Source organism: Amblyraja radiata, chromosome 9 (assembly GCF_010909765.2).
Source record: "Amblyraja radiata isolate CabotCenter1 chromosome 9, sAmbRad1.1.pri, whole genome shotgun sequence".
Lineage (NCBI taxonomy): Eukaryota > Metazoa > Chordata > Chondrichthyes > Rajiformes > Rajidae > Amblyraja > Amblyraja radiata.
This window is the reverse complement of record NC_045964.1, coordinates 44,463,729-44,490,583: the sequence shown is the minus strand read 5'-3', so window position 1 is coordinate 44,490,583 and position 26,855 is coordinate 44,463,729. Positions and strand designations below refer to the sequence as shown.

Here is a 26,855-nt window from a genome sequence, read left to right as displayed (position 1 = left end):
TTGTGAGATAAGGAAAGAGGACAAAATGTGGACGAGGGAATATAGTTGGAAGGGGACAGCCGAAAGGGACATTGTTGTTTGGTTATTTAAAATTGGAGAACTCAGTGTTCGTATCGTTGGGGTGTTTGCTACCAGAGCGGAATATGAGGCGTTGTTCCTCCAATTTGCGAAAACAGAAAAGAAGGGTTGGAGGTGGGGACCATGCGGGAGTGGTGTGCATTCCCCTTTAAGGAGTGGGGATGAACTGCGGCGGGATTGGCTGCAGCCCGGGACGGGCCGCTTTGGCAATAAAGTGAACGTCAGCGAGGCGACCGCAACCGCGCGCCGACACTGAGCCGGAGACAGGCGGAGAAACGGTGACAGCAGCCGGGCCCGGAGCCGCACCGTCCCCTCAGCCGACAGGGGAGAGGTAAGCCCAGGCCCAGGCCGCAAGCCCAATCAATCCGCGGGGCCGTTTGAGGAACCGATCGCCCATCCTCACCCGCGAGGGAAGTGGCCATGATTGAGCGCGGGGGTAGCAGGAGGCCGCGGCCTGGCCTGCGCTCTCCCTCGCTCCTGTGGGAGAGGCCGCTTGGTCTGAGGGGCAGCGAGGGGGAAGGGGGACTTTCCCCGAGGATCGGATGCCTGAGAGGCCGGGACAATGTCAGCCTTGATGAGACGATGGTGTTTCCAGAGCGTGACCTCCTGCGCCCCATCCACCACTCTGGGGTTTCCTGCACTCTCAGCAGTGTTGCCCTGCAGTGTGGGACAGTTGTCACCTGTCTTGTCTATCTCTGCTTTCCCTTTCTCGCCCAATTATGCTCAGGCATGCAGTAGACTGTTTTCTGGCGTAGCTCTGATCTGCATTCTCGCAATATCAGAGCACAAACTTCAGTTATCTTAGTCTACAACGCCCATTAATTGTTGGCGAATATTATATTGACTTGAGCACATCAACTGAAAACCGGATTGCATTGCCGTGATTTCTCATGAATACACCTTTTGGCTGGAAGGTGGGCGGGTCAATTAGGCTATTTTTTTCCATACCAGACACGCCCTTGAATTAAAACGTTGCGAGTGCTCGAATTTTATGGATGGTTCCTTTCCCAATTAATAGCATGACGTCGTACAAAATAATATTTGGGAAATGTTAAACCAAAGAACATTCCTACTCAATTATGTTTTTCGTTTTATGAGTTACCAATAAAAAAATAATGGTGACCTTCATTTGATAGTGATTGTTTAAATCCTTTATGAGAAGTTTTGCCAATGGTATTAGTAAGAAGTATTGATTAGAATAACTTGTATACAATGCAGTTTTAGTGCATGTAATGTATGTATTTATTATTTTGACGAATATGTTTCTCCAATTGTGTTCTACATTAGTGTTACCTCCAAACTCAATTCCATGACTGAAATAGGGATTAATAAAGACAGCTGCTCAGTCTCCTTAATCCGTTGAAATATGTCTAGTTAGAACCAAAGATCTTATAGCGGAGCATATAGAAGATCTTTGGTTAGAACAAGGTGACCTTCTTGCAGTTTAATTTGCTGTAGTTATAATTCTTGCAGGAAATTGCATCCCCTAAAATGGCTTGATCTATTGATCACCTCATCTTCCATAGTCTTTTAGACATTTAGTAATTACACAAATTTATATGGAAAAAAATCCATGATAGATGTCAACATAACACTTTAAAAATGTATTAAAAATTGTTCAGGACATAAATGAGAATTGAATTGTGTGTGCAATCCTTAGCCCATTTATCTCCCATTTTGAAATCTAACAGCTCTGCAGATTACACATGTCATCCCGAAGAGTGTGTAAACTAGAGAAACCCTAAAAGTGTTAAATTCCACAATTGTGATTAATTCTAGGCTAAAAATACTTCTGTTGCCAGTAGCTTTGGTGATGTTGACGTAAGAGGAGGTTAAGTGCCAATTCATGTTTGTGGAAGAAAAGCAAAATGTGCTTATGGAAATATCATATTCATTAATGTTGTTACAGCAACACTTTCCCTTTCAAAATGGAACATGCTTAAGCTTGCCTGTCACTGCAGAGCAGTACTCAGCTATCAACTGATATTGTTATTATTGCTGATCTAACAATTAAGAGGCCTAGTGTAATAATGCAACACATTAAGAGTTGAAACTCCACAATGCGGCTTGAATAATTTGAAGTCAGTTGAAGAAACTTGGAAGGAAAGAGATGGTATCTTTAATAAAAAGGAAGGGAAAACTGAGTTTCTGAGACCAGAGATACAGTTGACCATGTTGAATTGTGAACTGTTGCATCAAACATTCAATTGTATCAAAAGTTTACAATCATCTTCAGTTTGATCACCTTGATTTCTCAGTTTTTTTTGTATTTATATAAAGAACCTTTTAATTTTTCAGTCAAAAATTTAACGTGTGGTAGTGCACTGTTATTGGACTAGTAATTGTCTATCCAGAGTCTTGAGTTTAAAGTAGGAAATAGAAGCAGGAGTAGGATATTCAACACCTCATCAATACTTTTGAGGTTTTAGATGCTCTTGATTCTAGAAATTCCAGCATGGGGAAATATCACCTCCACATCTATGTATGAGTCTATGATCTTCTGTGATTTGATTCTGTATAAATGGAGTGAAGGGTATCTACTCTTGGAACCAAATCCTGTTGCCCAGGAAATGCCAATTTAGCATTTACCTACCAAATTAATTGTATCTACACATTAATGTTGATTCATCTTGGAATTGACGGGTCCCTTTGAACACCAGCACCTGTCAATCCCTTGCCATTTAAAAACAGTTTTGCCGTTTCATTTTTTTGCTCCCAAACTGGATAGCCTTGTGTTCCCAGATTATATTTAATCGTCCATTTAGTTAGTCTATATTCCAAGAATCGTTTCTATTCACTTTACAGGCAATACAACCATTTATTTCTTCCACATCTGTTTTCTGCACCTTTAACCAATCCTCAATGTGTGTAGTTTATTACTCCCAATGTCCTGTGTGCTGATATTGTGCCGCTATTAAAGACCTCTGATAATCTAAACACATCATACGAGTTGTTTTCTTCTCTTTTCTTGATGCAGTCTTAGAAAAAAATCAATAGATGAATGAAAGATGATCTTCCTTCCATAAGTCCATGTTGACTCTGCCAAATCCTGATTTAAAAAAAATGTCCTATTACCATTTCCTCCTTAACAGCATTTACCTTTATGCTGTAATCATGCTAACTGATCTGTATACTCTATTTTCTCTTTCCCTCTTAAATGTTGGAGTTATATTTATCATCTTCCAATCTGTAGGAACCATTTTCGAATCTATGGAAGAATGTAGGAACAAAGTACTGCAGGTTAATACACAAAAGGACACAAAATGCTGGAGTAACTTAGGGCATCAGCACTGGAGAATGTGGATAAGTGACAATTCGGGTCAAGACCCAAAACAGCACCTAGCCCTGTTCACCAAGAATGTTGCCTACCCACTGAGTTATTCCAGCACTTTGTGTCCTTTCGAATGTATAGAATCTTGGAAAATAACAACCAGTGCATCTACAAAACTCACAGCTATTTCCTTTGAACCCCAAGATGCTGATCATCAGGTCCTGGCAACTTATTGGCCTATTTTTCCTTCTACTTCAAGTTTTTATTTATTATTGCTAGTTTTTTAAAGCTTTTTCTAGACAACTAGACCAAGTGGGACCCGTTGGGTCCTGTCCCCTCAACGCGCGGCCTGCGGCGTCACACACACACACACACACACACACACACACACCCTTGATATTATATTAATATTCATTCGCTCCTTTTACCCCATCTCTACCCTATCCACTTACGCATAGCCCCAACTCGCAGGCGCGTCTGGAGAGGGAGGGGGGTAGAGAGAGAGAGGTGCAGAGTGAGGGAGGGGAAGAGACTGAGAGATAGGGGCAGAGGGGGTGGAGATGGGGGGAGAGAGAGGGGGGGGGGGCAGAGAGGGGACAGAGAGGAGGAGGAGGGGGGTGAGAGGAAGAGGGGGGTGAGAGGAAGAGGGGAGAGAGGCCGGGGGGAGGGGGGGAGAGAGAGGCTGGGGGGAGGCGGTGGGGGTCGGGGGAGGAGAAGGGGGGGGGGAGAGAGGCCCGGTGAGGGGGGGGATGGGGGAAAGGCCGGGGGGAGGGGGAGAGAGGCCGGGGTGAGTGGGAGAGAGGCCGGGGTGAGTGGGAGAGAGGGCAGAGGCACAGAGAGATGGCGCGCGGCGTCACAGGGCAGGGCTGGTTCCCGAACGCAATACTCACTCCAGCTCCAGGATCTGATCCAGCCCAGGTTTAATCTGTAGCAGCCACCTCCCCACCATGCGTCAACCCGAGGACCCTGAGCGAGGGGGGCGCGGCCGGCGACCAAAGGACTGCGAGTTCGGCGGCTTCAATGCAGGGCCCGACTTGCTCGTTCTTTCTGTGTCTTTTGAATAGCGGTGGGGGTGGGGGTGGGGGTAACGTCACTCACAGCACGAGGAAGACGGCAGCAAGCAGACCCATTGTGACGTCATCAGCGAAAGGCAGTCATTTTTCATTCAAAGTTTTGTCCGATTTTTGAACATTTTCAGTAATGTCGAGAAATAAAGCATGATATTTTCAGTTAAGGCGATTTCGGACTCCATGGGAAAAATCTCTACCGGAATATGTAAAAAATTTACCGTTAGCATGTCGTTTTTTCGAGAAGATGTGATTATACACAAACAAATAAACACACAAACAAATACACACACATCCAAGATCAGACTTTTAAGTATATAGATAGGTGCAGGAGTAGGCCTCGTTCCTGCCTTCTCCCCATAATCCCCTGACTCCACTGTCTTTAAGAGCCCTATCTAGCTCTCATTTGAAAGTATCCAGAGAACCGGCCTCCACCGCCATCTGAGGCAGAGAATTCCACAGACTCACAACTCTCTGTGTGAAAAAGTGTTTCCTCATCTCCGTTCCAAATGGCTTACCCCTTATTCTTAAACTGTGGCCCCTGGTTCTGGACCCCCAACATCGGGAACATGTTTCTTGCCTCTAGTGTGCCCAAACCCTTAATAATCATATGTTTCAATAAGAAAACCTTTCATGCTTCTAAATTCCAGAGTATACAAGCCCAGCCGCTCCATTCTCTCAGCATATGACAGTCCCGCCATCCCTGGAATTAACCTTGTGAACCTACGCTGCACTCCCTCAATAGCAAGAATGTCCTTCCTCAAATTAGGGGACCAAAACTGCACACAATACTCCAGGTGTGGTCTCACTAGGGCTCTGTACAACTGCAGAAGGAGCTCTTTGCCCCTATACTCAACTCCTCTTGTTATGAAGGCCAACATGCCATTCGCTTTCTTCACTGCCTGCTGTACCTGCATGCTTACTTTCATTGACTGATGAACAAGGGCCCCCAGATCCTGTTGTACTTCCCCTTTTCCCAACTTGACACCATTTAGATAGTAATCTGCCGTCCTGATTTTGCAACCAAAGTGGATAACCTCACATTTATCCATATTAAACTGCATCTGCCCACTCACCCAGCCTGTCCAAGTTACCCTGCATTCTCATAAGCATCCTCCTCACAGTTCATTCTGCCACCCAGCTTTGTGTCATCTGCAAATTTGCTAATGTTACTTTGAATCCCTTCATCTAAATCATTGATGTATATTGTAAATAGCTGCGGTACCGAGCCTTGCGGTACCCCACTAGTCACTGCCTGCCATTCTGAAAGGGACCTATTAATCCCTACTCTTTGTTTCCTGTCTGCCAACCAATTTTCTATCCATGTCAGCACTCTACCCCCAATACCTTGTGCCCTAATTTTGCCCACTAATCTCCCATGTGGGACCTTATCAAATGCTTTCTGAAAGTCCAGGTACACTATATCCACTGGCTCTCCCTTGTCCATTTTCCTAGTTGCATCCTCAAAAAATTCTAGAAGATTAGTCAGGCATGATTTCCCCTTCGTAAATCCATGCTGACTCGGACCGATCCTGTTATTATTTTACTATGACCTGCAGTTTTGCACAACTTCCATAAGGTAAATTGGATGATAGGGAGAACAACTCCAGGACTGATTGGAGTCTGTAGACTGGGCATTGTTCAAGGACTCGGCAACGGACCTGAATGAGTAAGCCACAGTGGTTACAGGCTTCATGTAGGTCTTGGTGAGACCACACCTGGAGTATTGCGTACAGTTTTGGTCTCCAAATCTGAGGAAGGACATTATTGCCATAGAGGGAGTGCAGAGAAGGTTCACCAGACTGATTCCTGGGATGTCAGGACTGTCTTATGAAGAAAGACTGGATAGACTTGGTTTATACTCTCTAGAATTTAGGAGATTGAGAGGGGATCTTATAGAAACTTACAAAATTCTTAAGGGGTTGGACAGCTAGATGCAGGAAGATTGCTCCCGATGTTGGGGAAGTCCAGGACAAGGGGTCACAGCTTAAGGATAAGGGGGAAATCCTTTAAAACCGAGATGAGAAGAACTTTTTTCATACAGAGAGTGGTGAATCTCTGGAACTCCCTGCCACAGAGGGTAGTCGAGGCCAGTTCATTGGCTATATTTAAGAGGGAGTTAGATGTGGCCCTTGTGGCTAAGGGGATCAGAGGGTATGGAGAGAAGGCAGGTACGGGATACTGAGTTGGATGATCAGCCATGATTATATTGAATGGCGGTGCAGGCTCGAAGGGCCGAATGGCCTACTCCTGCACCTAATTTCTATGTTTCTATGTTTCATAAGGAAATGTGTGAAGGACTGTGTTCCAACAAAAACCTTCCGAGTGTTTCCTAACCAGAAGCCTTGGATGAACCATGAGATCCACATTCTTCTAAAGACCAGATCCCGGGCATTCAGGTCTGGCGATGCAGAGGTCTATATGAAGTCCAGATATGACCTTGGTAAGGCCATCAAAAAGGCCAAAAGGGACTTCCGCTCTAAGCTGGAGGATCAGACGGATGTTCGGCAACTGGCAGGGCTTGAATGCCATCACGTCCTACAATGCAAAATTAGGAGGCAGCTCAAACGACATTGAAGCATCGCTGGCTGTGTACCACGTGTATATGGAGTGTGTGAGGCTGAAGCCACTGTTCCAATACCTAAAGGGGCTGCTCCTTGCCTTCTGGCTGCATTTTTCACCCACCAGCCTCATCCTTGGACACCCTGTGTGTAGGGGAGAGGGTAGGGCTGAAGATGTCCTGGTAGGGTTGCTCCTGAGCCTGGCCAAGCTGGCTATCCGCGAGTCACGGCGCCAGGCGGAAGAGGGCTCTGCCCGAACCAGCTGCCTGCCCCTTTTCCGGGGTTACGTCCGTGCCCGGATAGTACTAGAAAGGGACTACGCGCTGGCCACGGGCATCCTGAGGGATTTCCGGGACCGCTGGGCACCGAGGGGGTTGAATGTATGCTGGACAAGGATTGTAATATAGTTGTTTAGCAGTTTACTTAGTATATTTGTTTGTCTTGTATTATGGTGGTGGGTTCTGTTTTGTTTTATTGTGTTGTAAATACTATTTTAATATTTGAATAAATATTTTTGATTAAAAATAAGAAGCTGGTTACCAAGCTCACGGAACTGGGTCTCTGCACATCCCTCTGCAATTGGATCCTCGACTTCCTCATCCACAGACCACAGTCTGTTCGAATTGGCGGAAACACTTCATCCACAGTAACAATTACTCAAGGCTGTGTGCTCAGCCCCCTGATTTACTCCTTCTATATCCATGACTGCATAGCCGGACATAGTGCGAACTCCATCACCAAGTTCGTCGACGACACCACTGTTGTTGGACGTATCAAAGATGGGGACGAGTCAGAGTATGGAAGTGAGATCGACCGACGTACCAAATGGTGCCAGCACAACAACCTGGCTCTTAACATCAGTAAGACCAAGGAACTGATTGTGGACTTTGGAAGGGGAAGGATGAGGACCCACAATCCTGTTCACATCAATGGGACGATGGTGGAGAGTCAAAAACTTCAAATTCCTGGGCGTGCATATTTCTGAAGATCTTTCCTTGACCCAGCACCCCGATGCAATTATAAAGAAGGCACATCAGCGACTCTGCTTCCTGAGAAGATTACGGAGATTCAACATGTCGAAGAGGATTCTCCTAAATTTCTACAGGTGCACGGTAGAGAGCATTCTGACTGGTTGCATCGTGGCCTGGTTTGGCAACTTGGTTTTTTTCTTGGTTCTTGGTTTCTTGGTCCTCCAAAATATTCCAAATGGAATTTAAACTGGAGGTGGTGAAGGGAGGGCTTAAGCCAGAAAGGGTTATTGGGAAGAAAGAGCAACTTTAAATTTAGTTGCATCTGGTTGGGTAACTATAGTTGGGTGGAGATTATTCCATGCTTTAATTGTGCGGGGGAAGAACAAATTGCTGTACACATCTGTCTTTGTAGCTGGGATCACAAACTGGATCGAATGCCCTTGTCTGCTCCTAATTGGTTTGGGTTTGGTGTAGGTCTTGTAGTCTATGTCGAGCTGACCATTTAACATTTTGTAAAAACAGGTCAAATGATGAGCTTCACGTCTGTCTTGGAGAGGGTTCCACCCCAGAGAATTCAGAAGTTTGGTGACACTCGCTTCTCTCTCATAGGTGTTAGTAACAAATCGAGCTGCCTGTCTTTGGACACGTTCGATGGAAGAAATGTTTTTATTTGTGTATGGGTCCCATGCTGCAACTGCGTAGTCCAAATGAGGTCTAACGAGGGTGAAGGATAGCTTCCCCTTGACAAAAGTTGAACAATGATGAAAGATGTGCCTCAGAAAGTTTAGGACACCTGTTGCTTTCACCATTGCATGATGAGTCTGACCATTCCAACGCAGATCATTCTGCAATTTGATGCCAAGATACTTGGTTTGTTTGGATTCTTCAAGGGTGATACCAAGTATATTGTAAGATGTTTTGCCTGGATTCCTCTTTCTGGTGACATGCATAGTTTCACATTTGGAAGGGTTGAACTGCATGCCCCATTGTTGTGACCACTCGACCATAGTATCGAGATCCTTTTGGAGAGCATCTTCATCATCAGCTGACTTAATTGGACGGTACAGCAAACAATCATCAGCGAAAAGTCTGGTCATACTTGCGACTTTTTCATGGATGTCATTTATGTGAAGCAAAAATAGGTGTGGGCCAAGTACTGTGCCCTGTGGTGTACCACTCAACACTGGATGCCAATTGGAGCTCTTTCCGTTCACACACACACGCTGAAGACGTTTTGTCAAGAAACTGGAGATCCATCGTTTCGTGTTGGAACGAATACCATAGAAGTCAAGCTTCCGAAGCAGTCTCTGGTGTGGGATGACATCAAATGCTTTAGAAAAGTCCAGCACAACTAAATCCGTGATGACGTTACTATCAATGTGCTTGGCCAGGTAATTTGTCGTCAGGATAAGCTGAGACTCGCATGATCTATGCCTCCTAAATGCATGTTGGTTGTCAGCAGGATTGTTATGTTTGCTTGCGTGTCGCATCAGAACGTACAGGAGCGAAAAAGACTACAAAAAGTTGTGACCACTGACCAGTCCATCACCGGCTTTGACCTCCCCACCTTCGAAGGGATCTATCGTAGTCGCTGCCTCAAAAAGTCAGCCAAAATCATCAAAGACCCACACCATCCTGGCCACACACTCATTTCACCATTGCCATCAGGAAGAAGGTACAGGAGCCTAAAAACTGTAACGTCCAGTTTCAGGAACAGCTTCTTCCCTTCAGCAATCAGGCTATTAAACACAACAACGAATAAGCTCTGAGCTCTGAACTGCAAAAGACATTATTATTGCACTATATTTGTTACTTATTGAACCATTCCTTTTTTTTTCTCTTCCCCCGTTATGTATTATGTTTGCATATTCACATATTTTGTTGAGCTGTAGCAAGTAAGAATTTCATTTTCCCATCTGGCACATATGACAATAAAATACTCTTGACGAGGTTCTCTCAGTCTTTCATGAAAATGGATGCAAGATATGTTTAATTTTGATGGCTGTTCCTTATTCCCCATTATAACTTCAATGTCACCCTGTACTGGACACAGTGGACTTTGGTCATTTATTTCTTTGGTGTCTGTAGAAAGTCATGGTCTGTTTCTGTTTTCTCGTTAGCCTGCTGTTGTATTTTACTTTCCCTTTCCTTATTAGTGCAATGGTCCTCTTTTAGCTAAATTCTGACAATTCTTTGATCTTTGGGCTTGCTCTAATTGTGTTGACGTCATTGTAAGCCCTTTCCTTGGTTCTAATACTATTGTTAGGCAGGAACTGCAGATACTGTTTTAAACCAAAGATAGACACAAAATGCTGGAGTAACTCAGCAGGACAGGCAGCATCTTTGGAGAGAAGGAATGGGTGATGTTTCGGGGCGATAACACTTCTTCAGGCTGGAAGTCACGGGAAGGGGAAACGAGAGATAGAGATGGTGATGCAGAGAGATATAGAACAAATGAATGAAAGATAGGCAAAAATGTAACGATGATAAAGGAAACAGGCCATTGTTAGCTGTTTACCAGGTGGGAACGAAAAGCTTCTGTGACTTGGGTGGGGGGGGGGGGGGGGGGGGGGGGGGGAGGAGGAGGATGAAGAGAGACGCTATGCTGGGGTTACTTGAAGTTGGAGAAATCAATAGTCATAAGTTGTAAGGCTGCCCAAGCAAAATATGAGATACTGCTCTTCCAATTTGTGTTTAACCTCACTCTGACAATGGAGGAGGCCAAGGTCAGTGTGGGAATGGGAAGGGGAATTAAAGTTTTCAACAACCGGGAGATCAGATAGGTCCAGGTGGACTAAGCGAAGGTGTTCAGCAAAACGATCGCCCAGTCTACGTTTGTATGTGACGGCTGATGGGGTGAAAGATGAAGAGCAGGGAACAGTAACCATGCCAGTTAAACTGATTCCTTCTGCTTCCACGTGATTTCCTGCCTGCACATGAGTGTCTAAATTCCTGTTAACCATTGCTATTGTATTTGCTTTGATCAGTGAAGAGTTTCTCCTTGATTTGCATTCACCTCCACTTTACTGACATTCCAGAATTGCCATGTGGTGTCTTAGTGTTAAAGGCAATCATTCTCATCTTGCCTCCTTGAATTTGATCCATGCTTCCAGATGATTGAGTAATGAGTTAAATGATCCTGATAGAACCCTGCAGATCATCAGTGTGCTGGTTAAAGAGGTCCACAATATCTGTGCCAAACATGATACCAAATTAAACTAAACTTTGCCTGCATGAGATCCATATTCCTCCATTCCCTGCATATCCATGTGCCTATCCAAAAGCCTCTAACACCACTATCATATCTGCCTTCACCATCACCCCTGACAGCGAGTTCCAGGCATGCACCACAGTGTATTAAAAATAAGCTTGACCAGCCACTCCTTTAAACTCCACTCGGCAGCTTGAGAGCCCATTGTGATTGGTGCACTGTGTGGCATTGTGACATCATCAGTGGAAAGTCCAGGAAAAAGGCTGTGAGAACTGTTTTTTGCTGTTTTTTAAAACTTGAATAGTCAATAACTTGTGAAATATAGGATGAAATCTTAAGTGAACCTGATTACTGCGTGGAGGGGGAAAATATGAGTCCGAATATGTAAAAATTCAAGCACTAGCGTGAGGCGTTTTGATGAAGGTGGAAAAACACACACACACACACACACACACACACACACACACACACACACACACACACACACACACACACACACACACACACACACACACACAAGATGAGACTTTTATAGGTATATGTATGTAGATGTAGTGGCATTCATTTCGGGGATTCCAACAGGAATGATAGTTTTAGGTCTGGTGGAAGGCCAAGCTGGGGTTCATTTGGTCAGATTCACTGTACCCATATATGGGTGTGTTTATTGAACATTAGCCTAGTAATGAGTTTATGAGTAAGATACGTGTCTAATGAAGAGTGAAATAATTTTTGTGGTTAGAAATGCTCAGTCATACCTTGCTCTAAAGCAAGACGATGGACAATTAAAGCCTGAATTAACAGTTTGCCTCTTCTGCTATTCTGACCACGTGCCATGATTTTAATTTTTCGGGGCCTCCCAATGTCTGCTAGTTTATGGCCTCTCCAAATCTGTTGGTACGTCACTCGTGCTGTAAATTGACTACTTGTCATTTTTTAAATAGTGTAAAGTAGAAATGTGTTGAGAATAATTAATAAATTGAGTTTTCTCCTGTTCTTTTTCTCCCTCTACCCACAGTTTGTTTTGTCAAAATAAAATGCGTGGAAATGAAATAGTCATATATTGAGACTGACTCATTTGGACCATCTCCTGGTGCTGCTATTGATTTCTCATTTCTAGTCATTCTCACTTCCTTCTGTTTATACCCATTTTGCTCATACCCCATCAAATAAAGAATGAAAATAAACTGTGTAAAGAAACTTTTTGCATCTAATGCCTTGAACAGTGAAATCAAAATTGTGGCGTTTTGCCATCTCAAATTATTTGTAATATGAATTCTAATTTGTATAATCCAAATCAAGGTGTCATTTTAAATCCGTTTAGAACAGATCCAAGAATTATTTAAAATCCCAAATCGCTTTGTGTTTCATCTCACAGAGTACTCAAAACCATGAAAAAGTTTAAGTGCAAAAGCCTTCATACCAGGTGAACTGAGTGTAATGGGTGAAGCAATTTTAGTATTGTTTTTCAGATTTCCTCCAACACTGTTTTGTTTGGTTTCAGAATACCATGCAACGTGTGGAAACAAACAAAAAACGCTGGGGGATCCCCAATTGATCAGGCAGCATCTATGGAGAGAAACGGTACAATGGCATTTGGGTCCCAACCCAAAATGTTATCTGTCCATTTCGCTCTACAGATGCTGCCGACCATTAAGTTCATCCAGCTTTGTTTTCCTTAAGCTTCTGCATCAACAGTCTTTTACGTATCTTGTAGTCCTTTGTAGTGCATGAGACAAGTTGCTAAAAAATTCTGTCCCCAATTACTTGAGTTAGCATGCCTCTAGTTTGGAAAGACCAACCACCCTGGAAGAGAGATTTTCATAACCTTTTCTGGAAGCTGTCATAAAACATGGTAACTAGTATGAGAGGTGTAGATAGGGTAGACAGTCAAAACATTTTTCCCAGTGTAGAAATGTCAAAGACCAAAGGGCATAGCTTTGAGGTGAGAGGGGCTAAGTTTTAAAGAAATATAAGTGGCAAGTGGTTGCCTGGAACACAATGTCAGGGGTGGTGGTGGTGGTGGTAGAGACAGAGACAGATACAGAAATGGCATTTAAGAGGCTTTTAGATAGGAACATGGATATGCAGGGAATTGGGGGATATGGAGGGATCCCTCCAGATCCCTGAATATGGCAGACGAGATGAGGTTATCTTAGCATTATGTTTGGCACGGACAAAGTGGGCCGAAGGGCCTGTTCCAGTGCTGTACTGTTCTTTTTTCCAGCAACTATTTCACCTGTGGCTGCAGATCTCTAAAGCAAGACATTTTGATACCGAACTTATTAGTTGTACTTCAGATATAATGAACAAAGCAGCCCTACCCTGGTCGATCATTAAACAATATCAGCAGTTCTTGTCTTTGCGTCTTTAATGGACTATCACTTTTCTCTAGCCTATTATCTTGAAATTATAATTCTATTGTTTGTATTAATTTTGTGGTATAAACACATAGTGGCTCATGTTTGCATAATCTTTGTATATCGTCACTGTTGAAAGCATCTGTATAAGCAGGAATAGGATATGTTCAATGGGTAGCCATTGACATTTGACAGTTGTGAATTCACACTTTCTATTTGAGATCAACTTTCATTGTTTAATCTGCACATTGGAGAAAAAAAGTTAGTGTAATTCACTCTAATCAATCTCTCATTTCAATGAGTGGATTTAGAAAAAAAAGAGGCATTGACTTAAAACATTTTAAAAGCTCTGATTACTGTATTCAAAAAATAGATTTGTTGAAGTAAATAGCCAGGTTAATTCTATTTTTAAAACTTTTTCTTTTAAAGTTTTAGTTGACTGGTCACTTGTCAAGCTTATTGCAGAGAGGATTGTTTGCCTATTGCACAATCATTTCTATTAAAGCAGTGTTTGGATTTGTATAATTCTTTCAAGGTCACAGCTGTCTAAACCAATTGAGAAATCAAAGTAAAGCACACTAATCAGTTAATTAGTTTCATTTGAATAATGATGCACCTGTTGCAAAGAAACATAGGACTTCCATAATCTTTCTAGATGTTTGAAACTGTTAGTTCTTATTTTGTCCTCTGTGTTAGAAAATAAAACAGAACAGCATAGGAACAGGCCATTCAGCCCACAATGTCTGTGTTGAATTGATACCAAGGTTAACAAATCTCTGCCTGCACGTGATCTATGTCCCTCCATTCCCTGTTTATCCACGTGCCTACACAAAAGCCTCTTAAATAGCACTATTGTATCTCCACCACCACCCCCAGGCACACACCACATCTGTGTGGAAAAGAAAACTTGCCCCACATACCTTGTTTAAACATTGCCCCAGCTCACCTTAAAGCAATACCCTCTTATCCTGGACATTTCCATGTGGGGGGGGGAGGGAGGTGTGATGAATTCTGACTGTCTATCCTGTCTATGCCTCTCATAATTTTATATACTTCTATCAGGTCTCGCCTCAACTTCCAGCACTCCAGATAAAACAATCTGTCCAACTTCTTCTTGTAGCTAATCCGGGCAGTATTCTGGAAAAGTTTCTGGTAAGTTTTTGTACGGGAATTCTTAAAATTTGTTGCATGTAATATTTAGTGCTGAGATGGTAAGGTTGTTAACTAAGCTTTTAATCACCATGCCACCGTATAAAGGCTACCTCAATCTGATCTTTCCTTGACAGATTGGGAGGAAAATAATGGCTGCTACCTTTGGATTTGAATATTCCAATAGATTTACAACCAGCATTTGTTTTTAAATCATCTGAAACTCGACTTAGCATTAAGTTCCATTCATCTAACTCACTCCTCTCATACATATTGGATTCTAGGTAGATAAACATTTGATTTTTTTCATTTTTAATTTCCAAATCTTTTCACATGCTCTCCCCTTTATCTCTTCTGGCCCACAATGCTCCAAATTAACTGTAGTTCTCTAATTCTGGTGCCCATTTAATCTCCCAAACATTGGTGGTGAGCCTTGAGGGATCAAGGTCCTGAGCTCTAGAATTCCTTCCCTAAACCATGTTTTCTATCCAGCTATTTAGGCACTGTTATATAAATAAAACTTCCCTTTGATCAAATGTTTGGTTACCTATTTTAGTATCTCCAGGAATGACAGATGCTTACAGCCCAAACTCTGTTTATAATCAAACATGTATTCTGTTTTTTGCTCATGTAAATTTAAAGCATAGCATTCTGTAAAAATTGTCAGTCATCTTTATAGCTTTTCTCTTTTGGATTACACTTTGTATTGCTTAGTTCAGTTAAACATCTGTACAACTGCCATGAAATCAAAAGCAAATATTTCCAATTTAAGTACCTCTCTTAATCAGGAACGGTCATAACTTCTGGCTGTTTGAAATTCTTGAAGATTGATTTATCAATTACATTTGGAAAAGTGCATCTATAAATTATTGAACAGTCTTTCTCTGGGGAGTTGTACTTACATTTTATTGAAATAGATAACCCAACCTGGGGTCTTGAGAAAGGTTGTCTTACTGAAGCATCATCGGTGCGTCCCTCTCAACAAATGCTTCCTAACCCACTGAATATTTCCAGCATTTTCTGTTTTATTACAGTTCTCAAATATTGACCTCACTGCAGCATAACCGCATGGTGCAATTATGTGGAGGACCTCAGCAATGTTGCGAGTCAGAAGTTGTATGTCAAATTGTTTCGGAGCTCTATAAATCCAGAAATAACAGATTTTTTTTTTCTCTTTTATTGACATTTCTTTTTTCCTTTGTTTCAGATATTGCAATAGACATAGCAATCAGACATGGAATTTTATGAGTCTCAGTATCTCCTCCTTATTATCCCAGCTGTGGTCATTGCCATAATATTTCTATTCTTCTGGCTGTTTATGAAGGAAACTTCATACGACGAAATACTTGCTAAACAAAAACGTGATGCAAAACCTGTTTCAGCAAAAATTGACAAGAAGAAAAATGAAAAGAAAAAGAATAAGAAGAAAGACAACGCAAATGGTAACATGCACGAATCTGATTCGGAGAGTGCAATACGAGACTCTGAATTGGTGGAGGCGTTGATACCTGATGAAGAGACGCCTGTTGATATTACGCCACCTCTTGCTGAAATTCCACCTGGACTCAAAGAAAGAAAGAAGAAAGATAAGAAATCATCAAGACCCATATCTGAGGATCCTTTGGGGAGGGATTTTGAAGGATCAAAACATGTTGCAAAGAAAAATGAACCTCTCACAGTTACTAAACAACCTACTCCTCCAGAAGCTTCAAGTTTTAAGAAAAAATCTGGACAGAAAAAGCATAAGAATGAAGCGGGTAAGTTGTTGTTATTGTCTCCCGCCACACTTTTGCAATCTTATCTTATATCCTTACAACCAATCACTTATCTATTGTAAGCTTCACTAAATTGAGAAATGTGATTAGGATGATTCAACAAATAATTTGCATTTTGTGTTGCCACCACATATGAATGAATCTCTTTGCTATTTTAGTCAAGTCAAGTCACATTTATTTATATAGCACATTTAAAAAAACAATTCTCGTTGGCCAAAGTGCTTTACATTTGCTATAAGAATAGTATAAACAAACAAACTGCTTACATATATACATATAGCCCTCGCTCAGTAGAGGTCAGGAAAGGCTTGGGAGTATAGATAAGATTTTAGTCTTGACTTAAAGGAGTCGATGGAGGGGGCAGTTCTGATGGGAAGGGGAATGCTGTTCCACAGTCTAGGAGCTGCAACCGCAAAGGCGCCGTCGCCCCCAAGCTTATGCCTAGACCGCGGGATATTCAGCAGTCCCAAGTCGGCCGATCTGAGGGACCTGGAGGTGGAGTGGTGGGTGAGAAGACTTTTAATGTAGGAGGGGGAAAGCCCATTGAGGGCTTTGTAGACATAGAGGAGGGTCTTGAAATGTATACGGAACCGCACAGGGATAATCTATAATATTATTTGCCTCGGTACTCCTGTTTCATCCCATCAAAGTAATAAAAAGCATAGTATGACATGATAGATTCGATGTTAAATTATTCAATGTTTCCATCTGCTGTTGTTATTGATTAATAACCAGGTTATGGTACTTAAAAAATAATTTGGATTTTGAATTTGAATAAATTTTTTATTAGCCAAGTATGTATGTATACATACAAGGAATTTGCCTTGGTGCTTTACTCGCAAATATTAAAACACGATATACAGTAGACAATTAAAAATAAAATATCATTTAAACATATGAAAATATAATGCCAGAGCAAAAAGAGCCTACAGTGGGAAGGGGAAACTCTCCTAAAGTCTACAATCAATTCCTCTGTATTAAGAGCATTGAGCTCCAGGTAGTTGCGATGACATCAGGACGCCAGTGGTGTCACTTCCTGTTTGTAGACAAATTCCTCCTCATCCGGGATCAGTCCAATCAGGGTTGTGTTGTTCGAAAACTTGAGAAGCTTGACAGAGGAGTCTGTGGAGGTGCAGTCGTTAGTGTAGAGTGAGTAAAGGTGAGGGGAGAGAACGCAGCCTTGCGGTGCTCCTATGCTGAAGGTCAGTGGGTCCGAGATGTACTTTCCCAGCCTCACATGCTGCTTCCTGTCTGTCAGGAAGTCGGTGATCCACTGACAGAGGGGTTCAGGCACAGTCAGCTGGGAGAGTTTGGAGTGTTGTAGCTCTGGCACAATGGTGTTGAATGCAGAGCTAAAATCAACAAACCAAATCCTTGCAAAGATCCCCTGGCGGTCTAGGTGCTGGAGGATGAAGTGCAGGCCTGGGTTGACTACGTCATCCACTGATCTATTGGCCCGGTATGCAAACTGCAGGGGGTCCAGCAGAGGGTTTGTGATACTTTTCAGGTGGGCCAGCACAAGTCTTTCAAGGGTTTTCATTATAACCGAGGCAAGTGCGACAGGCCTGTAGTCACTAAGACCAGTAATCCTTGGCTTTTTGGGTACAGAAACTATAGTGGAGACTTTGGAGCAGGCAGGGACAGTGCAGGTTTGCAGGGACTGATTGAAAATGTCTGTGTAGACTGGTCCCACTTGTTCGGCACAGAGCTTGAGAGTAGAGGGGGAAACATTGTCCTGTCCTGGAGATTTCTGGCTATTCTGTCTCCTAAGTAGCTTTTCCACCTCCTCACTTTCTATTGTTAGTGGTGGAGAAGTGGCCAGACTGATGTTGGGCAGGAGTGGAGGAGGGCCCATTCTTTGCAAACTGGAGTCAGGCTGTGTGAAGTGGTGATTGGGGAGCAGTGGGTGGGGGTGGGGGTGGGGGAAGGGGTACCTGGGTTATGTTTCTGTCTTTCAAACCTGCAGTAGAACTCATTCAGGTTGTTGGTCAGCTGATGATTGTCCACCGAGTGGGGGATTTCCCCCTTGTAGTTGATGATTTCTTGCAAGCCCTTGCACACTGAAGATGAGTCATTAGCTGAGAACTTGCTCCTCAACTTCTGTGAGTACGTCTGTGAGTACCTTTCCTTGGCAGCTCTGATTCCTCTTCTCAGCTTGTACTTGGGCTGCCTGTGGAGGTCTGCATGCCCGCTCCTGTAGGCGTAATCTTTAGACTGGCACAGCTGTTTGATTTCTGCTGTAATCAGAAACAACAAGCCTTCTACCAAGGCTTGTTGTTGCTGAACAAATAATTCACAACAATAAATTAACTATTTGGCTCTTGTGTAGAAATTGGTTTGACATTTAAAGCAGAGCAATATGAATATGCCTGGACCTCTATATCATTTATGGTGATTACGTGTGTATGAAGTGTGGAAAAGTTACCCTCCTTGAATAGATTGCAGTTCAATACTACATTCAGGAGGAAGGAAATATTCTGGATCTGATCTTTTCTAGTGGCAAAGGTGGTAATGGATGATGGATAATAACAGGCAAGCTCAGAGGAAAGAACAAATGAGAGTAGCAAGTGAAATGCAAGGCACTGCAGATGCTGGAAACGACAAAGTACTGGAGGATTCAGTGGGTTGGGCAGTAACGGTAGAGGGAATGGAGAGACGATGTTTAGACCGTCTTCAGGCTGATTGTAGAAAGCTGCAAAAAGGAGGCGGGTGGGGGGTGTGGGGAGGGGGAAACAAAGACTGGCAAGTGATAGATGGATACGTGAAGAGAGTTGAATTGGTTGTTGAGTTGAGTAACCGACAAAGACGAAAGGTGTCATATAAGGAGAGGAGCAAAATGGGATTAGGGGAGGGAGGGGGAGTCAAAGAAGGGAAATGAGAGACTCTGTGATAGAAGATAACTTACGAAGATACGAAGGAGTGGAAAGGAGCAGGGTGATGGGAGGGTGGGAGAAATAGTTGCACACTGGGGGGATGAATGTTGTTTTGCATGCTATCCAGATAGATCGGGAGTACAACGCGTGGTGCAGGAATAAAAATAAACAGGAGGCAGAATACAGTGTTATAGCTACAGTGAAAGTGCACGTTAAAAAAAAGTGCAAGGTCTGCAACGAGGTAGTTCTCTATTTTGCATCAGTAGAAATTGGTAAGTGTCATTGGAAAAATGCAGAATTTCCATGGTCTTCTGAGGAAGTAAAGACATTGGTGTGCTTTCTTGCATGTATTGTCGATGTGATTGGGTCAGGTCAAATTGCTGGTGATATTTATATCTAGGATCTTGAAGCTTTTGACTAATTTTGTGCAGTAAACCGCAGGATATGTGCAGTTGATTTGCAATGTTTTTGGCAGTTTTACTGGAACAATAATTATATTTAATTGAGGACCAGGTATGTAAATTTGATTTGCATTCCATTGAGTTTAGGTGGAAGATTGAGTGTTCATCTAAAGGGCCTGTCCCACTTTCCCGAGTTTTCCCCTTGATTCAAACTATGAGAATGTCCGTAGCGAGTTCGTGGATGTTTCGTGGTGGCTCGTTATGCTAACCGTAGGTACTCGGGGCATCGGGTAAGTCGGGACGTTTTTTCATCCCGATGAAAAATGTCATGAGTAATAAAATAGTCAGGATGACTCGTACAGTGGGACAGGCCCTTAACTGAGCATTTGTAAATGAGATAGAGGGTTGGATTTTCAAGAACATATAAAAAAAACAAAATCACTCAAGTGAGATTTGACCATCTTCCATTTCTGTGGGACTGAATGCAACCATTCAAATAACCAATTTTCTTTCCACAATGATTATTCTTAAGGGAGTGCAGCGTATTCCTTCAAATTCCCCAAGTGTTCAGAATGTTTTTCTGCAAGCTATAATAGATTTAGTAATGAATAATCAGTCAGATTTAGTTTGTAATCTAATTGTGTGTGACAATTTATCTAATAACAGTCCTAACATTTAAGTTCAATGCTGTGCTTGAATGTAAGAAACTGCAGCTACTATGATTCCATATTTGGATAAGGTTGACCTCAAAATTATGCTGAATGGTATCCAAAGGAATTGTGGTACAGACTACTTTAAATGCACAGATGCTAGAGCTGCATTTGTCAAAAAAAAAAAATACAACTGCAGATGACTTGCATATAGTTATCTAGAAAAAATGTCTAGGAACATTGCAAACCTCTGGAAATGGATGTTGACTGTAAATGAAAATAAGAACTAACGCATAAGTTGAATCATTAATGTATCATTTACAATAGAGGAAAAAGATTACATACTTTATATCTGAAGGAAATTAGCATTATTAAACTTAAGGTGGTGACTCAAAGTTAACAGTAAACGAGAAAAACATGCCTTTGGAAGTACAGACATCCAAGTAGTTTCAATCCCATTGTTTTTAAAGAAATATATATAAATATGATAAATCAGAATATGTTCCAGTGATCTGCATTTGGAAGCTTCCTACGCATTATACATTCCATTCCTTTCAGGAAAATAAGGGAGGGAACTGAAGAATTATACACCAAGAAGCTTAACTTGCATCTTGAAGATAATGGTCTGTAATTAAGCACCAAGGCATAATACCTTAAATTTTCCACTGGTATCCGACCAGCTAATTTTAGTTTTGTTGCATTTAAAATCTTGCATCATCTCTCTTAAAACTTTTTATAATGTGTAGTGATGTTCTTGACCTAGTTATTTTGTCATGAATTCTTCTCAGCAATCTCTCGAGGTTTAATCTTAAACATGGTTCATTGATGGATCCAATCATATAATCTCAACCAGACGCATCCATCTGTTGAAAGTGGAGATATTTTCATGTGGGAGAGCTGCTCCCTGGCGTCTCCCTTTAAATCCAAAAAAGCAGACCACAAAATGTAGTCCAAGGTTTCTCTTTGAAGCAGGCACCTTGGTTTACACTGGCTGTTGTGGTCGTGGGAAATATGGATAGGTATTGCTAAAAACCTAGGTTCCTAATTAAATATGGATAATAAAGACTTGTAATTGTGGCGACGCAGCATGATGGAGTGTTGATCGTGCCTTTCATTCAGTGTCCGTAAAGCATCCAGCTGAGTAAAAGCCTTTATAAAAATTAAAAATAAACCCTTGATGAGGATTGATTGAATTAACTGAATTGCTAGCTTAGCAAAATGACTGTTACAAGACTCTTTTTCTTTATATTTAGCCACTAGTGTCTCTGAGCAATTTGATAGCTACCACATTTCCCCAGAGAGATTGGAAACTGCTACTCAGTTTGCAGAGCCAAGAGAGGATGCATCCTTGTTATGGAGACAGGACAGTAAGTTTATTTTAGAACCAGGATGCTGCATTAAGATCAAAAAAGTGTATTTTGGATATACTGATTTAGCAGTACTTTTCTTTTAAAATAAATGACTGATGAAAAGTAGTATAATATTTCTGTTTGTGTAATGTTAGTTGGGCCTAAATGTGCTTCTTAAAATTGTAATGAACTCGGTATTTTATTGTTGCACTGCTGGTATAGAAAGTTGCTTCTCTCTGTACAGTCAGTGATGTGATGATAATTATTGTGAGTCACCATTTAGTCGGACTGACAAACTCAGCGGGTTCAGAAGAAGGGTTTCGGCCCGAGACGTTGCCTATTTCCTTCGCTCCATAGATACTGCCGCACCTGCTGAGTTTCTCCAGCACTTTTGTCTACCTTCGATTTTCCAGCATCTGCAGTTCCTTCTTGAACATTTAGTAGGACTGGATGTTTATAGGTCATCATGCATTCTAGGGTTTCCATTCCTGATAGCCTTTTCAAAATGCCAGTTGGTGCATTTTTAATAGAAGATAATTTTACATGAAAATCAGCTTTTTCGGTTAATGCAATACTTTTAATCTCTCTGATTTCATGTATATTTGAAGATTCATTATAATTCTCTTGATATACTTCACATTGAATTGTGATGTATCTGACGCTGTTCCTCTCTGGAATGCTGGTTTCAGAGCAAGATGAATGTATTTAGTGTTCAATTCCATGTTAACTGATTAGTTAATATAGTTTGTGTTTGCTTTTTAAAAGTGATTGATCGCATGATTGATGCATTTTGAATGGTTATTGTTAAAAGGTCCCTGGAATCAAAACCATATTTGAAACTTCATATGTTTCCCATATGGATATTACGTTATCAGCGTTAGTGAGATAAATTTGGTACTTGGTGCCTTACCTCTGTCAGGGATAAGTATAGGGACTTGGTAATTATCACTCGGTATAGTGTTGCAAGATAATTATGGATGGAAAAGTAATTTGCTCCATAAGTCCGATTATTTGCTTACCCCAACACCCCTCCTGAATAGCAATAAAAACAGAAAATGGTTGAAAACATAATGAAGGTAGGTAGGATCTCTGGAAATAGAAATGTTGTTAATGTTTTAGAATAAAGACTCTTCATCAGAACTGAAAACAAATGCCTTTGTTTCTCATTCTTTTGATGCTGTCTAGTCTTCAGCATTTTGTTTTCTATTCCTGATTTCCACTGTCTGCTTTTTTTTTTTTGGATCCTCCTGAATAGCAGCCAGTTTTATTTTAGTTTGTCCTTTTATTTCCTCCCATCAGTATTTCTATTCCATGTATTTGTAGCTTTGACCCACCAGTAGCAGTTTCCTCCAGCTAAATGGAGGAAATAGGGGTTGCACAACTGGTAGAGCTGCTGTCTTAGAGTGCCAGAGATCCTGATTTGATCCTGACCGTGAGTGCTTTCTGTGTGGAATTTGCAGATTCTCCCTGTAACCATGTGGGTTTCCTCCCACATGTCAAAGACATGTGCACCTGTAGTTTAATTGGTCTCTAAATTGCTCCTTGTGTGAAAGGAGTGGTTACAAAAGTGTCAAAAAGGCCAAAAGGGACTTCTGCTCCAAACTGGAGGACGAGACAGATGTTCGGCAGCTGTGGCAGGGTCTGAATGCAATCACCTCCTACAAGGCAAAACCAGGAGGCAGCTCGAATGCCGGTGTAACATCATTCCCTGACGAGCTCAATGCGTTTTACGCACGCTTTGACAGGGAGAATACTGATGTGCCTTCCCGATCCCCCATTCGCTGTGATGGCATTTCAGTCTCAGTCACAGAGGCCGATGTCAGGAAATCCTTCAGAGGGGTGAACCCCCGAAAAGCACCTGGACCTGATGGTATACCCGGCCGTGTTCTAAAAACCTGTGCGGACCAACTGGCGGGAGTTTTTACGGACATTTTCAACCTCTCACTTCTGAGGTCTGAGGTCCCCACCTGCTTTAAAAGGACATCAATTATACCGGTGCCCAAGAAGAGTAAGGTGACGTGCCTCAATGACTATCGACCAGTGGCACTAACGCCGGTGGTGATGAAGTGCTTTGAGAGGTTGATCATGGAGCAAATCAACTCCTACATCGACAAAAACCTGGACCCACTGCAGTTCGCATACCGCCACAACAGATCAACGGTGGATGCGATCTCGCTGGCCCTCCACTCCGCACTGGACCACTTGGACAACAAAAACTCATATGTCAGGCTGTTATTCATTGATTACAGCTCGGCATTTAACACAATCATCCCCTCCAAACTGGTTACCAAACTCGCAGAACTGGGTCTCTGCGCATCCCTCTGCAACTGGATCCTCGACTTCCTCGTCCACAGACCACAGTCTGTTCGTATTGGTGGAAATGTGTCAGCCTCAATAACAATCAGCACGGGAGCACCTCAAGGCTGCGTGCTCAGCCCCCTGCTGTACTCACTCTATACCCATGACTGCGTAGCGAACCACAGTGCGAACTCCATCATCAAGTTCGCTGATGACACCACTATTGTGGGGCGTATCACTGATGGGGATGAGTCAGAGTACAGAAGAGAGATCGAGCAACTGTCCATATGGTGCCAGCGCAATAACCTGGCCCTGAACACCAGCAAAACCAAGGAACTGATTGTGGACTTTGGAAGGAGTAGGAGGGGGACCCACAGCCCCATTTATATCAACGGGTCGATGGTTGAAAGGGTCAAGAACTTCAAATTCCTGGGGGTGCACATCTCTGAAGATCTTTCCTGGTCCGAGAACACGAACGCAATTATCAAAAAAGCTCATCAGCGCCTCTACTTCCTGAGAAGATTACGGAGAGTCGGATTGTCAAGGAAGACTCTCTCTAACTTCTACAGGTGCACAGTCGAGAGCATACTGACCGGTTGCATCGTGGCTTGGTTCGGAAATTTGAGCGCCCTGGAGAGGAAAAGATTACAAAAAGTAGTAAACACTGCCCAGTCCATCATCGGCTCTGACCTTCCTTCCATCGAGGGGATTTATCGCAGTCGCTGCCTCAAAAAGGCTGGCAGTATCATCAAAGACCCACACCATCCTGGCCACACACTGATCTCCCTGCTACCTTCAGGTAGAAGGTACAGGAGCCTGAAGACTGCAACAACCAGGTTCAGGAATAGCTACTTCCCCTCAGCCATCAGGTTATTAAACCTGGCTCGGACAAAACTCTGATTATTAGCAACCACTTTCTGTTATTTGCACTACCAGTTTATTTATTCATGTGTGTATATATTTATATCATGGTATATGGACACATTTATCTGTTTTGTAGTAAATGCCTACTATTTTCTGTGTGCTTAAGCAAAGCAAGAATTTCATTGTCCTATACAGGGACACATGACAATAAACTCACTTGAACTTGAACTTGAACTTGATAACATGGACCAGTGTGTATGTTAGTCGGCATGGACTCAGTGGGCAAAAGGACCTGTTTCCATGCTGTATCTCTAAACTCTTTGAACTAAAATGCTAGGGAGACCAACGCCATTTTCTTCAGTCGCTGCCGTACACTAAGCAACCAGTTTGTTCATTTTCCAACCATGTACGAGTCTGAGTTGGACCTTTTTGGTTAAGTACTTGACTGCTGAGCTTGCTTTCATTGATAAAATTTACACCTGCCTCTACAAATGCCCAGCTCCACCCTGTCTTGGCTCAGATGCTGAAACGCGCATCCTACTTGAATAGTACATCATGTTTTTCAGTTATCTATCGTTTTTCCTCTTCGGGTATGTATGATGCTCCTGTTTTGGACTTTTTGCGACCCAGGTTTTAATCACTACCTTTAGCTTCCAGAGTATAAATTTTAGAATTCCCTCTGTAAACACTTTAGCATCATCTTCTTCTTCATCTTTTGTGATAAAGCTGATCGTGTTTCCTTATTACTCGTTCCTCCAACACTTTGTTTTGCTCCAGATTCCAATATCTGCAGTTCCTTCTATATTTTTGATACTTTCTCAGGTTGATATGATTATTTGTTATGTTCCTGTGGCATAACGCTCTGCCTCCAACATCTCGCTCTGAAGTTGGAGTTTCTAAAAGGACAGAGTAGTTGGAGGCAGAAGTTTATAGACAAAATCCCAGAATTTAGGCTCTTTATCATAGTTAGTCCTGATTTCCATTTATTGTTGCTTTGGCATAATGGTGGACATGATTAGTGTTGAGGTGCTCGCAGTTGTGTGCAGTGAAGGTTCATTACTGCTTTTCCAGTTTGATCTGTTGCTTCATTGACAAGACAAGGCAGATATCTTTTTGTTTCTGCAGGCGAGTTAATTTGGCACAAGTCAGTATTCTGGTCCTAAAGTTCTTGCTTTACACACTGGTACTTCCTCCTTGAGTCATGGTGATCCATTAAATCACAGAAGTGAAAATTCAATTATAATGACCAGTAATATATTTTAGATCAAGTATGAATATTTTCGGTTTTGATAAAGTCTGCATTAAACATAAAATCTGATAGAATAGACCGTTATTACTTATTTTACAATGCTTAGGGTTATAACTGAGAAATATAATTGAATAAAACATTGAGGTCAACTTGCTACTGTTTTTTCTAACTTTTCCATTGTTTTGAAATGCAACGCAAAACAGTACAGCACAGGATCTGGCCCTTCAGCCTGATGTGTGTGTCGAACTTGATGCCAAATTAAACTGCCACAATATGCTCCATATCCCTCTATTCCCTGTATATTCATGTGCCTTTCTAAAAACCCTGTAAATGGCACTGTTGTATGTGCTTCCACCACTGGCAGTGTGCTCCAGGCACCTATTATTTTTTGCCTCCCTTTCTATCATATCTGAAGCATCAAAACCCTGCAAGTTTGAGCTGCCAGTCCTGTCCTCTTGTAACCAAGTCTCCAATGGCCACATATCATAGTTCCATTCACTGATCCAGGCTCTAAGCTCATATGCTTTACCCATACTGCTTGCATTGAAAAAACACACATCAGCTCATCAGTCTGACCATGTTCATTAACCTGTCCCTGCTTATCCATCCTTTGAGATTTATTTGTTAAAAACTCGCTATTGGTCCCTCCACTTGCTGGCCTGTTGTTCTATTTTCCACACCGCTGCCACTCTAGTTTAAAACCTCCCAAATAGCATTTGTGAACCTCTTTG

General features: G+C 42.2%; 1 protein-coding gene across 13 annotated transcripts in view; it reads left to right on the top strand.

The window, feature by feature from the left end:
• The first annotated feature begins 252 nt into the window (after positions 1-252).
• The window catches only part of ktn1 (kinectin 1), a 103,646-nt gene continuing 77,043 nt past the window's right edge, over positions 253-26,855 (top strand). For 8 of the 13 annotated variants that reach the window (XM_033027225.1, XM_033027228.1, XM_033027234.1 and 5 more), the window contains exons 1-4: positions 265-409; positions 14,579-14,668; positions 15,873-16,422; positions 21,618-21,731. In XM_033027225.1, coding sequence (XP_032883116.1) covers positions 15,900-16,422; positions 21,618-21,731 — 637 coding nt within the window. In that variant the 5' untranslated portion in view covers positions 265-409; positions 14,579-14,668; positions 15,873-15,899. Of the gene's footprint in view, positions 410-3,852; positions 3,857-14,578; positions 14,669-15,872; positions 16,423-21,617; positions 21,732-26,855 lie in introns of all 13 variants that reach the window. The other 5 variants (XM_033027232.1, XM_033027231.1, XM_033027223.1 and 2 more) reach the window with 4 other exon arrangements.